At 45.8% G+C, this 20,213-nt stretch overlaps 1 protein-coding gene across 1 annotated transcript; it reads right to left on the bottom strand.

The window, feature by feature from the left end:
* Positions 1–569: 569 nt before the first annotated feature.
* Positions 570–19,476, bottom strand: psma6a (proteasome 20S subunit alpha 6a). The gene is made up of 7 exons (XM_078562759.1): positions 18,877–19,476; positions 13,972–14,066; positions 6,808–6,889; positions 6,022–6,177; positions 2,605–2,783; positions 2,341–2,435; positions 570–755 (listed from the first exon to the last, which is right to left on the bottom strand). The coding sequence occupies exons 1-7, from the start codon at positions 18,950–18,952 to the stop codon at positions 698–700; spliced, it is 741 nt and encodes a 246-aa protein (XP_078418885.1). The 5' UTR covers positions 18,953–19,476; the 3' UTR covers positions 570–697.
* Positions 19,477–20,213: the final 737 nt, after the last annotated feature.

Raw genomic sequence — 20,213 nt, 5'->3', positions numbered from 1 at the left:
TCCTAACTATACTCAGTTCTGTTGAAGAGTCATGTGGACTCGAAACGTCAACTCTTTTCTTCTCCACCGATGCTGCCAGACCTGCTGAGTTTTTCCAGGTAATTCTGTTTTTGTAGTGTCTGCGACAGGGTTTGTGTCAGGGACTTACTGTACAGAAATTTTTATTCATTTTTTAAAACAATTAAAAGATTGTAACTCAATTATCAGTCTGTCAAAATCTTCATTTCATTGCATTGCATTACAAGCAAACTAGAGATGCCTTTAACTTTTCAGTAACTCTGGACAAAAGTCTCTTTTCTCTAACTCACTCCCAGATGCTCATTATAAAACAGTTCCTCTGTAATGGCTCAAAGGGCAGAAATGGTTACATTCTGTACCTAAATTTTCATATAATTCCATAACATTCCATTTTGTTAATCTCAGGATCTAACTGCATCATGAAGTTTGAGAGTTTAGAAGAAGCATGGAATAGATAAGCTACTTCTCTCTCCATTTTTATATAGATAAAGCCACCATTTGATCTGTAGATGAGATGTGAGCATATGTGTAAATATGACTTTAATCAATAGTATGTTCCAAAACCTCAGCTTTATTTGAACGGATTAAAATACAGTGTAGATGGCATTGTTACAGCCATCTAGTCTTCCATTAACAATGCTCTATATAACAAATACAGATTCTTAAACAAAATGGAATTTCAGTCCCTCTCTGCTAGAGCAACCAGGTGTGTATCAATTTCAGCTTCTGAAAGAATCCTGGGAAAAAAGAAAAATTGTCAGAAGGAAGGTTTTTCATGTTAAAGCACATTTTACAAATAAAAATTCAAAGATAAATTGGACAATTCAATGTATTTGTATTTTGTGCTACTTTAAAATTTCTAAACTGCTCAAAGTAAAATATCTCAAGAATGAAGACTGTAAAGAGAAGTTTTAAACAATATATCAAACTGTTGTCATGTAATAATGTAGTTCTCTCATTTAAAGCTTTACTTCTGAAGTGTGATTTACTCAAGCGCCGAATATTGGCCTAAGGTCACACCTGAGGAGAGGCATCATTCAGGAATTAGTTAATATTGTTTTCTTTGGGGCCAATTTTCACATTGATACTCTTTCGAGTTATCAACAGTCACAGATTGCAACTCTTTTCGAGTACAATCACAGTTCTTGGTTTCCGGGAGTGGGACAGGAACCCACAACCCTCTGATTCAAAGGCGAGGGTGCTATGAACTGAGCCACAGCTGACGTGGGCAGTAAACTGGTAGTTGCAGATTGGCTGTTTGTTAAGTCTGATATGCCTTTCCAATGAAGTCAAATTAAGAGCAGTGTATCCTGCACAGACAATCAGCAAGAACCTTTTTAGCACTTGTGTCCAAAGCTTTCAGTTTTTTTTTAAGGTTAGTTATGTCAGTACTAGAAATTAACACCTTTGCAATTCCAGCATCATTATTTCCCAAGCACATGTCAAGGTACCCAGTCCATTGATCCAATATGGCTTAAACTCAACTTCAGAGAAGTGTTTCTAACTGTATTGGTATGGATTTTTCCCTTTTCTATGCTAAACATTCTTTGGCTTGTGTGTAAAGTTACCACTTAATGCCAATTTACAAACACCGCATATTGTAAGACCAGGCCTAATTGTGATTGAGTTGATTCTGAGTAAATAGTTAGTGTGAGTACTTGCAGTCAAGAGAACAAGCTTACATTCTTTCAGTTTGAATTGGATTCAAACGCAGTATCAACAGATGCAAGGCTAGTGTTTTAACTCATTGCACCACCCAGTGTCGCCATTGCATGACCTCAAAGATGTGATATGTGTATACCTATTTTAATCACCATCTGTATCAAAAGATTGCAAAGTTTCATACACATCACATAGAAAAGGTGCATTCCAAAGTAGGGACATATCGGGGTTCAGAGCTAGTTTTGTTTCAAATGCAAGAATCCAATGAAAAGAATTTATTTTTGATCAGAAAGCTGTATTTATCAATGTATTAACCTGTATTTATAAATATATAGGGTTAAATTTGGTTTTGTTGGTAATAGGAGGAACCAAATGCAAAAATATGACGTTGAGAGGTTTTTACATATCACGACATCAGGAAAAGCACACAAAGATACAGACCAAGTTCCCAAACATCCCTTCAGAGCTGATTCAAGCTAACCTCACAATGTACTTTAACAAATTACTTGGCCCACATTCTTGCAAAGGTGTTTTCAAATTCCCCTAACCTTGAATAACTCATGTAACTCGTCAAGGAATAAAAAAGTTTAATATTGAAATTAGTCAACAAACAATTAGGCAGATTTACTAATTTAGAAAACAAGATAACCTTAAAATTACCTAAATTTAGGGTTATCCACTGTAACCACCCCTACTTCAATTTCAGAGGGCTTGAAGTCAATGGACAGCACCGTAGACAGGCAGGTTATTGCTGTCTACAACAAAAGAAAATACATTATTTCAAAAAAGAGAACAAAAAAAAATCACTAATTTACAGCTGATCACAAGCAATGGAAACCATCATGTAGCACATTAAAATAAAGAAAGGAAAAAGATAAGGAAATTCAACTTAATTATTAGTGCAAGGGCTTAATATTTTCATACCTCTACAGTTTGTGCGTATATCCAGTCAAGTTTTTTCTTCACTTTCTTTTCCAAGAAGCTTGTAGCTTCTGTTTGTTTGACTCCTGCGGCAGTGGCCTTGAAACCACAGTAATAACCAGCAGGGTCACACTTGTACACCTGAGCACCAAGCTCTTCATCAACACCTACCAGAATCATACCTGTAAAACACAATAATCAAACTGAAAAATTATTTTTATACATTTTGTTTCTGCTTAGCATTTAACAGAATCAGAAGGATTGATGAGGGTAGTGTAGTGGATGTTGTCTACATGGATTTCAGCAAGGCATCCAACAAGGTCCCACATGGCAGACTGGTCAGGAAAGTGAGATCTCATGGGATACAGGGGAAGGTGGCAGGTTGGATCCAAAATTGGCTCAATGACAGGAAACAAAGGGTAATGGTCGGTGGATGTTTTTGCGTATGGAAAACGGTTTGCAGTGGTGTCCCACAGGGCTCAGTGTTGGGGTCCTTGCTATTTGTTGTATATATTAATGATTTAGACTTAAATGTGGGAGGCATGATTGGGAAATTTACAGATGACACAAAAATTGGCCGTGTAGTTGATAGTGAAGAGGATAGCTGTTGTCTCCAGAATGATATCACTGGTTTGGTTGAGTGGGCAGAAAAGTGGCAAATGGAATTCAATCCAGAAAATTATGAGTTAATGCATTTGAGGAGGGCAAACAAAGTCAATAGCAGAAAGTTAGTGAGAGGGGCTGAGGAAGTGAGAGACGTTGGAGTGCATGTCCATAGGTCCTTGTAGGTGGCAGGGCAGGTGGACAAGGTGGTCAAGAAAGCATATGGAATGCTTTCCTTTATTGGGCGAGGTATAGAATACAAATGCAGGGATGTAATGATGGAACTGTATACAACGCTGGTTAGGCCTCAGCTGGAATTGTGTATATAGATCTAGTTACCACATTACAGGAAGGACATAATTGCTCTGGAGGGAGTGCAGAGGAGATTTACAAGAATGTTGCCAGGGCTTGAAAATTGCAGCTATGGGGAGAGATTAGATAAGCTAGGGTTGTTTTCCTTAGAACAAAGGAGGCTAAGGGGTGACCTAATTGAGGTATACAAGACAGGAAAGACTTAGTTCCCCTAGCTGGGGTGTCAATTACCAGGAGGCATAGGTTTAAGGATTAGCGGGGACATGAGGAAAAACTTTTTCACATGGGGGTGGTGGGCATCTGGAATTCACAGCCTAAGCTGGTGGTTGAGACTGAAACGCTCAACTCATTTAAAAGGTATCTGGATCTACATCTAAGTGCTGTAACCTGCATGGCTATGGACCAGTGCTGGAAGGTGGGATTAAAATAAGCAGCTAGTTTATATTTTTCTCTTTTTGGCTGGTGCAGATAGGATGGGCTGACTTGCCTCATTCTGCACCTAGCTTTTCTGTGGTTTCTAAACTTACAGCACAGAAGAAGGGAATTCAGCTTGTCATGCCCTTGCTGGTTCTTTGAAAGATAGTCATGCTTAATCCCACACCTTTTTGTCTACAATCCTGTAAATTCGTCATCCTTAAGTATCTATCCAACTACCTTTTAAAATAATTTATGAAATCAGCTTCTACCACATTTTTAGGTACAGCGTTCCAGGACCTACCAACACTCAGTGAAAAAAGTAAGATTTCAGGGGTAAAAACCCTGAACTATTCAAATATTCAATGGAAAAAAAACAAAAGATCTGACTAAACCTTCTTTCAACAATTTCTCTGCCGCCAGAATACAATTCAATCTTTGTTATTTAGCTGCCATTGTTATTTAAAGTCTTTATAATCCAGTACAAGTATGAATCACACAATGGCATCATTTCCATATTTTTTAAGCAGGAGTATTTCTAATGCTGAATCAAATCCTATAAAGATCTGAATCAGCTCAGCACTTTTTTCAGGGTGTACATCATCACAGGGTCACATGTATCCACTAGCTTCCTTTTTTGAATTCTGGATTTAAGAAAACACTAAAGTAATAAACCAGATTCCTCTATGAATTCAATGAGCTGCCAATTTTGGAGAACGTATGTAAATGTAGATGAGTACATTATTTTGATACAGTTTAAGTTAATGAAGTGATGCTGTTGGATATCATTTTTACATGCCTGTCTGCTGATTCTGAAGACTGACAGTACAGCTGACACAAGTGGTTAATATTCATGCAGGAGACTCGACAGTGAAAATCAACAGACTATGCAATTTTTTGGGGCAACACAAACATTTCCATCTTGTCCTCAGTCAAATTTACAGAATTGCAGCATGGGTCACTGAGGAGCAAAAGAATGTGAATCCTGTCCAACATTTATCCCTCACCTAACATCACTAAATCTGATTATCTGGTCAGCACCTCTCCTGTACAAGGGGCCTTGCTGTGAGTAAATTGACTGCTCCATTTCATAGAAACATAGAAAATAGGAGTAGGTCATTCGGCCCTGCTCCGCCATTCATTATGAACATGGCTGATCACCCAACTCAATAGCCAACTCCAGCTTTCTCCCCATATCCTTTGATTCCTTTCACCCCAAGAGCTATATCTAACTCCTTCTTGAAAACATACAATGTTTTGGCCTCAACTACTTTCTGTGGTAGCGAATTCCACAGGCTCACCACTCTCTGGGTGAAGAAATTTCTCCTCATCTCAGTCCTAAATGGTCTACCCCATATCCTCAGACTGTGACCCCTGGTTCTGGACTCCCCCACCATCGGGAACATCCTTCCTGCATCTACCCTTTCTAGTCCTGTTAGAATTTTATAGGTTTCTATGAGATCCCCCCTCATTCTTCTGAACTCCAGCGGATATAATCCTAACCGACTGAATCTCTCCTCATATGTCAGTCCCGCCATCCCAGGAATCAGTCTGGTAAACCTTCGCTGCACTCCCTCTATAGCAAGAACATCCTTCCTCAGATAAGGAGACCAAAACTGCACACAATATTCCAAGTGTGGTCTCACCAAGGCCCTGTATAATTGCAGCAAGACATCCCTGCTCCATTTTCAACAAGAATGACTACAAAAATACTTAATTGGTTACAAAGCACTTTACAATGTTAGAGGCACTGTATAATGCAACTCCTTTCTTTTTAATTCAATATGTATTGGGAGTAGTTCTGAGAATTTCCTGCTCTCTGTGGCTCACCTATTCCTTGCCTTAAATCAAATATTTTTTTCCAAATACAAAAAGGACATGGTAACAAGCCTTACAAGGATCACCAAGTTTAATAGGTGAATCTTTTCTTAATTAGTACCTTTAAGAATATAATTTGGAAAGTCACATTTGATGGACCATAAAAATACATGACTGTACATGGATTTATAGTTTGCAAGTACATGCAAAATACAATTTGAAGTAGAAACCTAATGTAGCATTAATATTATACTACATATAGAAGTTGCTTACAGCATCCCAGGGGTCTCATTTCAGCGTTTTGCGTGTATACTTGGGAAATATCTGCAATTCGTTTGCACAACATGTCCACTGGGATATCATAGCCATACTTGTACTTCCAGTTTGCAGCTTCATACCGAGCTCTTTGAACCTGGGACCTGCTGTCTGCTGTAATTTTAAAAAAAGAAATTAAAAAAAGATAGACTTTCAGGAAAATGTGTAAACTAATGTAAACAAAGCTGATTTATTTTCATTGTTAATTTTAGAAACTTGAAAGGTGAAAAAGCCACCATAATAAAGGAGAGCACGAAGGATGAAACAAGGACAGAAAGCAAATCAAGTAGTAGTGGTTAGATGACACTGAACTTGGGTTTTAAAAGCCTGTGGACTGGAAAGGGAGATCACTTTGGAATCAACTGTCTCACCCTGTAATACTTTGAATCTCCCCTTAACTATGTTCTTTCTGGTTATTGCTAAGAGTATTTGTTGAATATTACTGGCTAAATTACCAGGCACAGGATTTGGTCAATACTGAGAATGGTGTCAATGATATAAACAGAAAATGCTGGAAATTTCATCATCAAACTGAAACATTAACTCTGCTTCTCTCTCCACAGACTTTGTTTGATCTGAGTATTTCCAGAATTTTTAAAAAATTTCCTGCATCTACTTTTGTATTGGTGTTGATAAGATTCTGTTCTATTGTTGGCACATTAAAAAAAGGCTCAATGTCTAAAAGCAAAGTCAGGTAGTTTAAAGGGAAGAAACTTAATCTGAATCAGTTTTTCAGGTTATTACCTGTCATTCCTGTCATTACACATCCTATGGTTTCAGTTATTCTGAACAGGTGAGTGACTGTGTTGGCATCCAATAGCTTATCCTGAAAAACAGCAAATTGAACCACTGGATTAAGGAGAGTACACAATAAAGAACTAAAGGTTACACCTTACATTAAGTATGGGCCAGGACAACTGAGTTGTGGGAATTTCAGAGCTTCGTGCCCAGTATGCTGAATGCACCTTGATGAGTAGATGGAGCCATGGTTTAATATTTCATCAGAAATTTAGAACTTCTGCACTGGCTTGTCACCCTAGGTTGCATACTTAAGTGCTGACCTAGAGCTTTGACATACTAATAACCCACAGGCAAGATTGCTACCATTGAGCTAAGTTGACACAGATGAAAAGTTTTAATCCGTGTTAAAAACAAAATCACTAATCCAGAACTTTGAGCTGTTAGACAGTACAAAATACAAACAATCCAACAATATCCAATATTGAAATTCCAGATCTTGTTGCTTTTCAATATTTTAGAAAGCAGTGAATCTTAGAATCATAGACAAAGAAATAGCAGTATACGAAATATGGTAAACGAGCTTGTGGCGCAGATTGAAATTGGCAGGTATGATGTGATGGGCATCACAGAGACATGGCTGCACGGGGATCAGGACTGTGAGCTAAATATCCAAGGATATACATCCTATCGAGAAGATAGGCAGGTTGGCAGAGGGGGTGGGGTTGCTTTGTTAGTAAGAAATGAAATTAAATCAATAGTAAGAAATGACGTAGGGTCAGATGATGTAGAATCTGTGTGGGTAGAGTTGAGGAACCGCAAAGGTAATAAAACCATAATGGGAGTTATGTACATGCCTCCGAACAGTAGTCAGAATGTGGGGCACAAGATACACCAGGAGATAGAAAAGGCGTGTAAGAAAGGCAAGGTTACAGTGATCATGGGGGATTTCAATATGCAGGTAGACTGGGAAAATCAGGTTGGTAGTGGATCCCAAGAAAAGGAATTTGTGGAATGCCTACGAGATGGCTTTTTGGAGCAGTTTGTGGTGGAGCCCACTAGGGAACAGGCAATTCTAGATTTAGCGGTGTGTAATGAGGCAGATTTGATTAGGGAGATTAAGGTGAAGGAACCCTTAGGAGGAAGTGACCATAAATTTACCCTGCAATTTGAGAAGAAAAAGCTGGAATCAGATGTAACAGTATTACAGTTGAATAAAGGCAACTACAGAGGCATGAGGGAGGAGCTGGCCTGAATTGACTGGGAGATGAGCCAAGCAGGAAAGACAGTGGAACAGCAATGGCAGGAGTTTCTGGGAGTAATTTGAGACACGCAGCAAAAATTCATCCCTAGGAAGAAGAAGCATACTAAAGGGAGGACGAGGCAACCATGGCTTACAAGTCAGGGACAGTATAAAAGCTAAAGAGAAAGCATACAATGCGGCGAAGAGCAGTGGAAAACCAGGGGATTGGGAAGCCTACAAAGACCAACAGAGGACAACTAAAAAAGAAATAAGGAGGGAGAAGATTAAATACGAGGGTAAACTAGCCAGTAATATAAAAAAAGATTGCAAGAGTTTTTTTAGATATATAAAGGGTAAGAGAGAGGCAAAAGTGGACATTGGGCCGTTGGAAAATGACGCTGGAGAAGTAGTAGTGGGGAACAAAGAAATGGCGGAGGAACTGAATAGGCACTTTGCGTCAGTCTTCATGGTGGAAGACACAAGTAACATCCCCAAAGTTCAAGAGAGTCAGGGGGCAGAGGTGAGTATGGTGGCCATTACCAAGGAGAAGTTGCTAGGAAAACTGAAAGGTCTGAAGGTGGATAAATCACCTGGACCAGATGGATTACACCCAGAGTTCTGAAGGAGATAGCTGAAGAGATAGCGGAGGCATTAGTGGTGATCTTTCAGGAATCACTCGAGTCAGGGAGGGTCCCAGAGGACTGGAAAATCGCTAATGTAACCCCCCTGTTTAAGAAGAGAGTGAGGCAAAAGACGGGAAATTACACACCGATTAGCCTGACCTCAGTCGTTGGTAAGATTTTAGAGTCCATTATTAAGGACTAGATTTCAGAATACTTGGAAGTGCATGGTAAAATAGGGCAAAGTCAGCATGGTTTCATCAAGGGGAGGTCATGCCTGACAAATCTGTTAGGATTATTTGAGGAGGTAACGAGTAGGTTAGACAAAGGAGAGCCAATGGATGTTATCTACTTGGACTTCCAGAAGGCCTTTGACAAGGTGCCTCACAGGAGGCTGCTCAGTAAGATAAGAGCCCATGGTGTTAGAGGCAAGGCACTAGCATGGATAGAAGATTGGCTGTCTGGCAGGAGGCAGAGAGTGGGGATAAGGGGGTCCTTCTCAGGATGGCAGCCAGTGACTAGTGGAGTTCCGCAGGGGTCAGTGTTGGGACCACAACTTTTCACTTTATACATTAATGATCTAGATGAAGGAACTGAGGGCATCCTGTCTAAGTTTGCAGATGATACAAAGATAGGTGGAGGGACAGGTAGTATTGAGGAGGCGGGGAGACTGCAGAAGGATTTGGACAGGTTAGGAGAATGGGCAAAGAAGTGGCAGATGGAATACAACATGGGGAAGTGTGAGGTCATGCACTTTGGTGGGAAGAATAGAGGCATAGACTATTTTCTAAATGGGGAGAGAATTCAGAAATCTGGAGTGCAAAGGGACTTGGGAGTCCTAGTCCAGCATTCTCTTAAGGTTAACTTGCAGGTTGAGTCAGTAGTTAGGAAGGCAAATGCAATGTTGGCATTTATTTCGAGAGGACTAGAATATAAAAGCAGGGATGTGCTGCTGAGGCTTTATAAGGCTCTGGTCAGACCTCATTTAGAATATTGAGAGCAATTTTGGACCCCGTATCTCAGGAAGGATGTGCTGGCCCTGGAGAGGGTCCAGAGAAGGTTCACGAGAACGATCCCAGGAATGAAAGGCTTAACATATGAGGAACGTTTGAGGACTCTGGGTCTATACTCGATGGAGTTTAGAAGGATGAGGGGGGATCTGATTGAAACTTACAGAATACTGAAAGGCCTGGATATAGTGGACATGGGGAAGATGTTTCCATTAGTAGGAGAGACTAGGACCCGAGGGCACAGCCTCAGAGTAAAGGGAAGACCTTTTAGAATAGAGATGAGCAGAAACTTCTTTAGCCAGAGAGTGGTGAATCTATGGAATTCATTGCCACAGAAGGCTGTGGAGGCCAGGTCATTGAGTGTATTTAAGACCGAGATAGATAGGTTCTTGATTGGTAAGGGGATCAAAGGTTACGGGGAGAAGGCGGGAGAATGGGGTTGAGAAACTTATCAGCCATGATTGAATGGTGGAGCAGACTCGATGTGCTGAATGGCCTAATTTCTGCTCCTATGCCTTATGGAAAAGGCATTTGTGGCACAGGAGGTGGCTATTTACCCATCATGTCTGTGCAGCCCAAAATAGCTATTCAGTCTCATCCCACCTTGAACTGCTTGGTCTGTTGCCTTGTAGGTTGCAGTATTTCAAATAAATGTCCAAGTACTCTTACAGACTATTAGATTTTCTGCATCCACCACCCTTAAGGGTTCCAGACCCCTATCACCCTATGGGTGAAAAAAAAATCTCAACCCTCATTTAATCCTTTGACAAATTATTTTAAATCCATGCTCCCTGGTTATTGACTTCTCTGCTAAAGGAAATAAAGTGGATAGGAGAAACTTATCTAGGCCTCTCTATTTTATACACTTCAATTAAATCTCCCCTTAGCCTCCTCTGGTCCAGCCAAAGCCCCAGCCTTTCCAGTCATAGCTAAAATTCTCCTGTCCTGGAAACATGCTCATAAACCTCCTCTGTACCCTCTCTAATGTGATCATATCTTTCCTGTAATGCGGAAGCCAGAATTGTATGCAGTACTCTAGCTGTGGCTTAACTAGTGATCTATACAGTGCTGCTCCCTGTTCTTACAATCTTATTAAGGAAGTCTTAACAAGGCACTTAGAACATGATGGTAAGATCATAAAACGTCAACATAGTATTACAAAAGGGAAAATCATGTTTGACAAACTTGAGAGTTTCTTTGAGGATGTAACTAGTAGGGTAAGTAAAGGGGAAGCAAGAGGTGTACTATACTTGGATTTCCAAAAAACATTTAGTAAGGTGCCACATAAACGGTGTGCCACACAAGCTAAGGGCTCATGAGGTCAGGGGTAATAAAATAGCACGGATAGGGAACTGGTTCATAGACAGGAAGCGGGGAGTAGGGATAAACGGGGCATTTTCAAGTTGGCAGTCTGTGATTAGTGAGGTGCCACAAGGATCAATGCTGGGGCCTCAGCTATTTAAAATCTATATTAATGACTTGGACGAAGGGCCAAGAGTGATATATTTTAGTTTTCTGACAAAACACAGCTAAATGGGAATGCAAGCTGTGCAGAGGTAAAAGAGGCTGCAAAGAGATATAGCCAGGTTAAGTGAGTGAGCAACAAGGTGGGAGATGGAGTATGTTCTGGGGAAGCGAAAACAGAATTTTTTTTTTTTAAAAAGGGGTGAAACTTGTAAATGTTCAGAGGGACTTGGGTATACTTGTACAAGGAACACAAAGTTAATATGCAGGTACAGAAAGCAATTGGGAAAGCAAATAGCATGTTGGCTTTTATTGCAAGGGAATTGGAGCACAAGATTAAGGAAGTTTTGCTACAATTATTCAGGGCTTTGATGTGATAACACCTGGAGGTCTCCATGTTTAGAGGATTTTTTTAATATATATTCGTTCATGGGAAGTGGGCGTCACTGGCTCGGACAGCATTTATTGCCCTTGTTCAGAGGGCATTTAAGAGTCAACCACATTGCTGTGGGTCTGGAGTTACATGTAGGCTAGACCAGACCCTAAAGGACATTAGTGAACCAGATGGATTTTTATGACAAAAGGCAATGGTTTCACCACCATCATTAGATTTTTAATTCCAGATTTTTATTGGATTCAAATTCCACCATCTGCCTTGGGTTTCTGGATTACCAGTCCAGTGACAATACCACTATGCCACCACCTCCCCTATATTTGCATTGGAGGCAGTGCAGCAAAAGTTCACTAGATTGGTCCCTGGGATAAAAGGGTTGTCCTATGATAAGCTGAAGTGATTGGGCCTCTACTCTCTGGAGAGGTGATCTCATTGAAACCTATAAGATTCCAAAGGAGCTTGGTAAACACAGAAATTGTTTCACCTGGCTGGGAAATCTTGAACTTGGGGGCACAGTCTCAGGATAAGGGACTGATCATATAGGACTGGGATGAGGAGAAATTTCTTCACTTTAGATTTCTCTACCCCAGAATGTTGTGGATGCTCCATCATTGAATATATTTAAGGCTGAGATAGACAGATCTTTGGTTATTCTGAATCGAGAGATATAGGGACCAGGTGGGAAAACGGAGTTGAGGCTGAATACCAGCTATGATTGTAGTAAATGGCAGAGCAGGTTCGTGGAGCTGTACAATCTGCTCCTATTTCTTATATGCTGTGCGCCAGCTAATAAAGGCAACTTTCCAGTATGCTTTCTTACCTAAAGATAAAAGCAAAATACTGCAGATGCAGTTCCTCCAGTTTGCTCAACTGCAAGTGAAGCTCAACGCAAACTGGAGGAATAGCACCTCATCTTCCGACTAGGTACTTTGCACCCTTCTGGACTTAACATTGAGTTCGACAACTTCAGATCATGAACTCTCTGCTCCATTCCCACCCCTTTTCCGACCTCCCTTTTTCCAATAATTTATATTTTTCAAATATATGTTTCTTTTCCCACCTATTTCCATTATTTTTAAATATATTTCCATCCATTGTTTCATCTCCACCTTTTAGCCTATTTCGATCCCTTCTCCCCCCACCCCACCCCCACTAGGGCTATCTGTTGCTCATCCTGCTTCCTACCCTTAATGTCACCATTAGCACATTTCTTAGCTAATATCACCACCGTTAACACCCCTTTGTCCTTTCGTCTATGACATCTTTGGCAATCTCTCCTTTGCCTCCACCAATCGCTGGCCCTCTACCCAGCTCTACCTGTCCCACCCCCCTCAACCAGCTTATATTTCACCTCATTTCTATATTCCCTGCTTTCTTACCTACCTGTCCTGCTACCTTCCGACTTCTGAGGACATGCACTCAATTATGTTCTTATGTTCCTCTACATTTCTCAGTCTACTACCACTTATTATGTGTTCCCTTGCCTTGTTTACCCTCCCTAAATGCATTACTTCACATTTCTCCATATTAAATTTCATTTGACAGTGATGAAGAAAGAATCAATCATGTTCATTAGTAAAGTATGATAATTATTTCCACTTAACAGGTGGACCAAATTCATCCCTATCTCTACTCATCATTCGTCATTATACATTCTGTTTACGCTGTGCACTAAGTGTATAATTTTATAAGATTGATTTCAATATTTAAAATGAGGTAATATAAAAAGAACACTGTTCAACATCTGCAGGATATGTTTACTCTAGGTACATTTAGTAATCTTTAGTTATACTGTATAAAATATCTAAACTTATAAGATCTGAGGTCAACTGAGGTCAGTTGGAGTATGTCAATTTCTGTTCCACCTGAGATCAGCTAACTGAGCAGTGTGTAACTTGGAATGAAGCTGGGTAGTGTGTTCAGCCACTAGGCCATCAAGAGAGTTTGATTATTCATTTACATCAGCCATCTGCCAGTAACACAAACTGTTCTCTTTAACAAATTCATCACTGGCAAGGTTGGCATTTATTACCCATCTCCAGCTGCCATGGTGGGCCAACTGAGTGGCTTGCTAGGCCACTCCAGAGGGGCAGTTAAGATTCAACCACGTTAGTGTTGGAACAGTCATACAAAGGACAGAATAGGTAAGACTGAACGTTTCCTTCCCTAAAGCATAGCATGAACCAATGGGTTTTTAATAACTTCATATTCACTTTTTTTTTTAAACAGCAACCACCCTTTCATTTCCTGATTTTGCCATCTGAATGCAAATTTCCAAACTGCCATGTTGGGATTTGAACCATGTAGTTAATACATCTGTACATTATTACATTTAGCAAGTTTCTTGTTTTGACTGGGTCTTAGTTAGTTACACCATCTCAATTCCTCCCAGCAGTCTTTTCAAATGCTGCCACTACAGGTACTTCAGTCCACACTCACCGGTACTTTCTTTTGTGTAACTATTATAGCACAGTCCTTTCCACGAACAGCAACGGAAGTGAGGCCACCCTGGTTTATAGCCTTAAAAGCATATTCTGCAATAAAAAACAAATTGCCTTAGGCATTGAAAACATTGAAACACAAGTCCAATCCGTGTTGCTATAACAAGATGATTTACTAAGATGAATCTCATACTGAAAACTTAACATCACAAAGCCACTGCTAATATCTACCAGATGTTGAATGTCTCAGCAAGTTTCTGTCCAGGCATCAACAGAAAGAGCTAAGCTATCCCTGACTATCTAGTCCCGCATGCCATCATCGACACACCCGCTGCGCCAGGATTTCCACACTCCCCCGCCAAAATCAGGACTGTTGTCCATGTGCCCAGCCCCCGCAACTACTGTACCATGCTCCTCGCCTCCCTGCCTGGCCGGCCTCCTCAGCACCCCCTGCTCCGACCCCGCCTGGCCGGCCTCCTCTGCCACAGGCTCTCCCTCCACCGCAGCCCCTGCGCCCCCCAGCTTCTCTACCCCAGGCCCTCCCTTCACCTTCTCTACCCCAGCTCCTCCCACCTAACATCCCTTCTCTACCCTAGGGCCTCCCTCCTTCATCCCCCCTCGCCCCACTAATGACTCCCGGGATGAAGAACTGCAGCTGTAAAGATAGATTGGAGAGGTTGGGACTGTTTTCCTTGGAGAAGGGAAGGTTAAGGGGAGACTTGAAAGAGGTATTCAAGACCCTGAGGGGTATGGACAGGCTAAATAGCGAGAAACAGTTCCCATTCTAGAGAACATCAAGAGCTAGAGGGCACAGATTCAAAATAATGTGCGAGGTTATGGGGATAAGGACTAGGTGGAATGCTTTCAGGGAGGCAGTGCAGACTCGATGGGCTGAATGGCCTCCTTCTGCAGTGTAAAGATACTATGATAAATAGTGGGATACGTTCTCTACCCCAGGCCCTCCTGCTCCCCACCAACTTCTCTACCCCAGGCTTACTCGCCCCTTTTCTCTATTCCAGCCTCACACACTCGCCCCCACTTCTCTTCTCCCAGCTCCCCCTGCCCCCATCCCCAACTTCTCTACTCCAGATCCCCCGCCCCTCTTCTCTGCTCCACATCCCCCGCCCCTCTTCTCTGCTCCACATCCCCCGCCCCTCTTCTCTGCTCCACATCCCCCGCCCCTCTTCTCTGCTCCACATCCCCCGCCCCTCTTCTCTGCTCCACATCCCCCGCCCCTCTTCTCTGCTCCACATCCCCCGCCCCTCTTCTCTGCTCCACATCCCCCGCCCCTCTTCTCTGCTCCACATCCCCCGCCCCTCTTCTCTGCTCCACATCCCCCGCCCCTCTTCTCTGCTCCACATCCCCCGCCCCTCTTCTCTGCTCCACATCCCCCGCCCCTCTTCTCTGCTCCACACCCCTCTCCCCTCCCCTCCTCTCTGCTCCAGACCCCCCCACCCCCCATCACTGCTCCAGACCCCCCTCCCCCCCCTCATCTCTGCTCCAGACCCCCCTTGCCCTCCCCTCATCTCTGCTCCAGACCCCCCTCCCCTCCCATCTCTGCTCCAGACCCCCCATCCCCCCATCACTGCTCCAGACCCCCCCTCCCCTCCCCTCCAGACCCCCCTCCCCCCATCACTGCTCCAGACCCCCCTCCCCTCATCTCTGCTCCAGACCCCCCTTGCCCTCCCCTCATCTCTGCTCCAGAACCCCCCTCCCCTCCCATCTCTGCTCCAGACCCCCCCTCCCCTCCCATCTCTGCTCCAGGACACCCTCCCCTCCCATCTCTGCTCCAGGACCCCCTCCCCTCGCTGCTCCAGAACCCCCTCCCCTCCCATCTCTGCTCCAGAACCCCCTCCCCTCCCAGCTCTGCTCCAGAACCTCCTCCCCTCCCATCTCTGCTCCAGAACCCCCTCCCCTCCCAGCTCCAGAACCCCCTCCCCTCCCATCTCTGCTTCAGAACCCCCTCCCTTCCCATCTCTGCTCCAGAACCCCCTCCCCTCCCATCTCTGCTCCAGAACCCCCTCCCCTCCCTGCTCCAGAAACCCCCTCCCCTCCCATCTCTGCTCCAGAACCCCCCTCCCATCTCTGCTCCAGAACCCCCCTCCCCTCCCATCTCTGCTCCAGAACCCCCTCCCCTCCCATCTCTGCTCAGGCCCCCCTCCTCTGCCTCCCCTCTTTTCTACTCCAGACCCCCCTCCTCTCACCCCTTCTCGACCAAACTTCCCCTCCCCTCACCCTTTCTCTACTCCAGACTCCACCCCCCCTCCCCCTTCTTTACTCCAGGCACCCAACTCCCTCTTCTCTACTCCACCATCCCCTCCTCTGGAACGCTTTCCTTTATTACAAGAGGGATTGAACATAAAGGTAAGGATGTTGTGTTTCAGTTATACAGGGCATTGGTGAGACCGCACCTTGAATGCTGTGTGCAGTTTTGGTCTCCTTATTTAAGGAAGGATGTAAATGCATTGGAGGCAGTTGAAAGTAGGTTTACTAGATTGATACCTGGAATGAGTGGGTTGTCTTATGAAGAAAGGTTGGACAGACTGGGCTTGTTTCCACTGGAGTTTAGAAGAGAGAGGGGTGATTTGATTGAAGTACATAAGATCCTGAACGGCCTTGACAAGGTGGATGTTGAAAAGGATGTTCCCTCTTGTGGGTGAGTCCAGAACTAGGGAGCACTGTTTTAAAATTAGGGGCTGCGCTTTTAGGACGGAGATGAGGAGAATTTTTCTCTCTCAGAGAGTTGTGTGACTTTGGAATTCTCTGCCTCAGAAGGTGGTGGGGGCAGGATCATTGAATATTTTTAATGCAGAGATAGATAGATTCCTGTTAGGCAAGGGAATCAAAGGTTATCGGGGTCAGATGGGAGTGTGGAATTCGAAACACAAGATGATCAGCCATGATCTTATTGAATAGCTGAGCAGGCTCGAGGGGCCGAATGGTCTATTCCTGTTCCTATTTCTTATGTTATGTTCTCCCCTCCTGCCTTCTCTACTACAGACTCCCCCCCTCCCCTCCCACCTTCTCTACTCCAGGCTCACCATCTCCTCTCTACCCCAGGCTTCTTCCCCACCGGCCCATCTCCCCTCTACCCCAGGCTTCATCCCCCTTGCCCCACCCCCACTCTACCACCCTCCCCCCCACCCCAAGACTTCTCCACCTCCTCCTCTCTACCCCAGGCTTCTCCACCAACTCCCCCACCCACCCTCCTCCTCCTCTCTACCCCAGGCTTCTCTCCCCACCTCCTCAACCCCAGGCTTCTCTCCCCCCAACCATCGTCTCTATCCCAGGCTCCCCCCACAAGCCAGGCTCCCCCCACAAGCCAGGCTGCCCCCTTCTCTACCCTACGATCTCCCTTTTCTTCCACTCCAGGCTCACCACTCACAACTGCCACCTTCTCTACTCCCAACCTGCCACCTTCTCTACTCCAGACTCCCCATTGCCTCTCTATCCCATGCTTCTCCCCCACCGGCCCGCCTCCCCTCTGCCCCAGGGTTATCCACCTTTTTCTGTAGCCCCCCTTTTTTGTACCCCAACCCCGCTTTCTCTACCCCTGGCGCCCACCCCTCTTTTTTTACCCCAGGCTCGCCCTCCCCTTCTCAACCCCAGGCTCACCCCGCCCCCCTTTCTCTACCCCAGACTCACCCCTCCCCCTTTCTCCACTCCCCCTCTCTCTACCCAAGGCTGACCACCCCCACCCACCCCCTTTCTCTACCCCAGGCTCACTCCCTGCCCGCTTCTCCCCACCCCTCCCTATTCTTGCCCCCAGGCTCACCCCTCCCCACCCCCCCTCTTCTCGCTCCCAGGCTCGCCCCTCCCCACCCCCCTCCCCTCTTCTCGACCCCAGGCTCACCCCCCACCCCCCCACCACCCCTTCTCGACGCCAGGCTCACCCCGCCCGCCCCCCCTTCTCGACCCCAGGCTCACCCCGCCCCCCCTCAACCTTCTCGACCCCAGGCTCACCCCGCCCCCCCTCAACCTTCTCGACCCAGGCTCACCCCCCCCCACCCCCCGCCCCCCCTTCTCGACCCCAGGCTCACCCCCCCCCACCCCCCGCCCCCCCTTCTCGACCCCAGGCTCACCCCCCCGCCCCCCCTTCTCGACCCCAGGCTCACCCCCCCGCCCCCCTTCTCGACCCCAGGCTCACCCCTCCCCCCCTCAACCTTCTCGACCCCAGGCTCACCCCGCCCCCCCTCAACCTTCTCGACCCCAGGCTCACCCCGCCCCCCCTCAACCTTCTCGACCCCAGGCTCACCCCCCCCCCACCCCCCGCCCCCCTTCTCGACCCCAGGCTCACCCCCCCCCACCCCCCGCCCCCCCTTCTCGACCCCAGGCTCACCCCCCCCGCCCCCCCTTCTCGACCCCAGGCTCACCCCCCCCCGCCCCCCCTTCTCGACCCCAGGGCTCACCCCCCCGCCCCCCCTTCTCGACCCCAGGCTCACCCCCCCCGCCCCCCCTTCTCGACCCCAGGCTCACCCCCCCCGCCCCCCCTTCTCGACCCCAGGCTCACCCCCCCGCCCCCCCTTCTCGACCCCAGGCTCACCCCCCCCGCCCCCCCTTCTCGACCCCAGGCTCACCCCCCCCGCCCCCCCTTCTCGACCCCAGGCTCGCCCCCCTTCTCGACCCCAGGCTCACCCCCCCCGCCCCCCCTTCTCGACCCCAGGCTCACCCCCCCCGCCCCCCCTTCTCGACCCCAGGCTCACCCCCCCCGCCCCCCCTTCTCGACCCCAGGCTCACCCCCCCCCCCCCAATTCTCTTCCCCAGAGTCCCTCCACCACCACCTGGGCTGCCCCCTGGGCCTTCCTGCCGCCTCCTTGTGGGAGTTGGGCCCCGGGATGACTGGGCAGTCGTGTGTCGGTGTCGGTGCCGCCGCCTCTGCCCCGGGCGGGCCTCGCTCACTCACCTACTTGGTACAACCTTCCCTCCGGGGAGAAGATAGTGATGTGACGGTCGAAGCCGGCGCTCGATCCCCGGGACATTTTGACAAAGAAGCCGAACCAGAGAAGAAAAACATGCACCAGCAACACCCGGAACTGATCCGCCAACCCGACAGGATATCCGGTTTGAGGCCTCTCCTGACTGACCCGGAAATACTGGAGTCGGCCTGACAGTCAAGCAGCAGCAAAGCCTCGGACTCTCGTTCTACAGCATCCGGCCATTAATAGACATCAGTGGTTTGTTCAAATCAAATAACATGTTTCCCTGAAGAGCAAAAAACTCAGATACTGGAAATGTGAAATAAAGACAGAAAATGTCGGCGGTACTCAGCAGTGAAGATGAAGATCCGGTTGAAATTTCAGCTCCATGACTTTGACAGGTTATCGATCTGAACTATAACTGTGATTTTCTCTCCACAGAGGCCGCCTGACCTGCTGAGTATTTCCAGCATTTTCTGTTTTTGTTACTTTCAAGCCTGATAATACATGTAGATGCTCCATCCAAATGAATAAAAATATCGGAGATGGGGGAAAGTGCTGTTTGAGAGACGGGAATCATCCAAAAGGATAACAAAAAGGGAGGCAATGGCGTTGTACTGTCACCAGATTAACAATCCAGAGACCAAGGCTCTGGGGACATGCGTTTAAATCACACCAGGGCAGCTACTGGAATTTAAATTTAGTTATTAAAACTGGAATTAAAAAGCCAGTCCTGGTAATAGTGACCATGAGAACTATCATCATTTGATGTAAAAACCCATCTGGTTCACCAATGTCATTTAGGGAAGGATATCTGCCATCCTTACCTGATCAGGCCTACATGTGACTCCAGACCACAGATTTTTAAGTGCCCGCTGAAATGGCTTAGCAAGTCACTCAGTTCACAGGCAATTAGGGATGGACAGCAATTGCTGGCCTTGCCAACGATGCCCACATCCCTTGAAAAAATAATTTAAAAAATCAGGTTTCCAATAGACGTAGACTTGTCTGGTAGATCTGAGCTGTATTTGCAAAATGTGAAACAATTGTTGTAAACACCCATCTGGTTCACTGATGTCCTTTAAGAAAGGAAATATGCCATCCTTACCTGGTCTTGTCTACATGTAACTCCAGACCCACAGCAATGTGATTGACTCTTAAATGCGCTCTGAAATGGCCTAACAAGCCACTCAGTTTATCAAACCGCTACAAGGCCTCAAAAAAGGAATGAAACCAGACACTTTCTCTACCCCAGGGTCACCCCCCATTTCTCTATCCCAGGCTCACCCCTCCCCCTTTCCCCCCCCCCCCCCCCCCCCCCCCT

Source organism: Cetorhinus maximus, chromosome 18 (genome assembly GCF_964194155.1).
Source record: "Cetorhinus maximus chromosome 18, sCetMax3.hap1.1, whole genome shotgun sequence".
NCBI classification, from domain to species: Eukaryota; Metazoa; Chordata; class Chondrichthyes; order Lamniformes; family Cetorhinidae; genus Cetorhinus; species Cetorhinus maximus.
Note: the sequence above shows the minus strand (reverse complement) of the source record. Positions and strands in the feature narration are given on the sequence as shown.

Excerpts from the sequence above, each read along its gene's own strand:
- psma6a (XM_078562759.1), bottom strand. The coding sequence starts at position 18,952 with ATGTCCCGGGGATCGAGCGCCGGCTTCGACCGTCACATCACTATCTTC. Across the intron at positions 14,067-18,876 it reads GGGAAGGTTGTACCAAGTAG|AATATGCTTTTAAGGCTATA; the intron begins GTGAGTGAGCGA and ends TTTTTATTGCAG. Across the intron at positions 2,784-6,021 it reads AATGAGACCCCTGGGATGCT|GTATGATTCTGGTAGGTGTT; the intron begins GTAAGCAACTTC and ends TGTGTTTTACAG.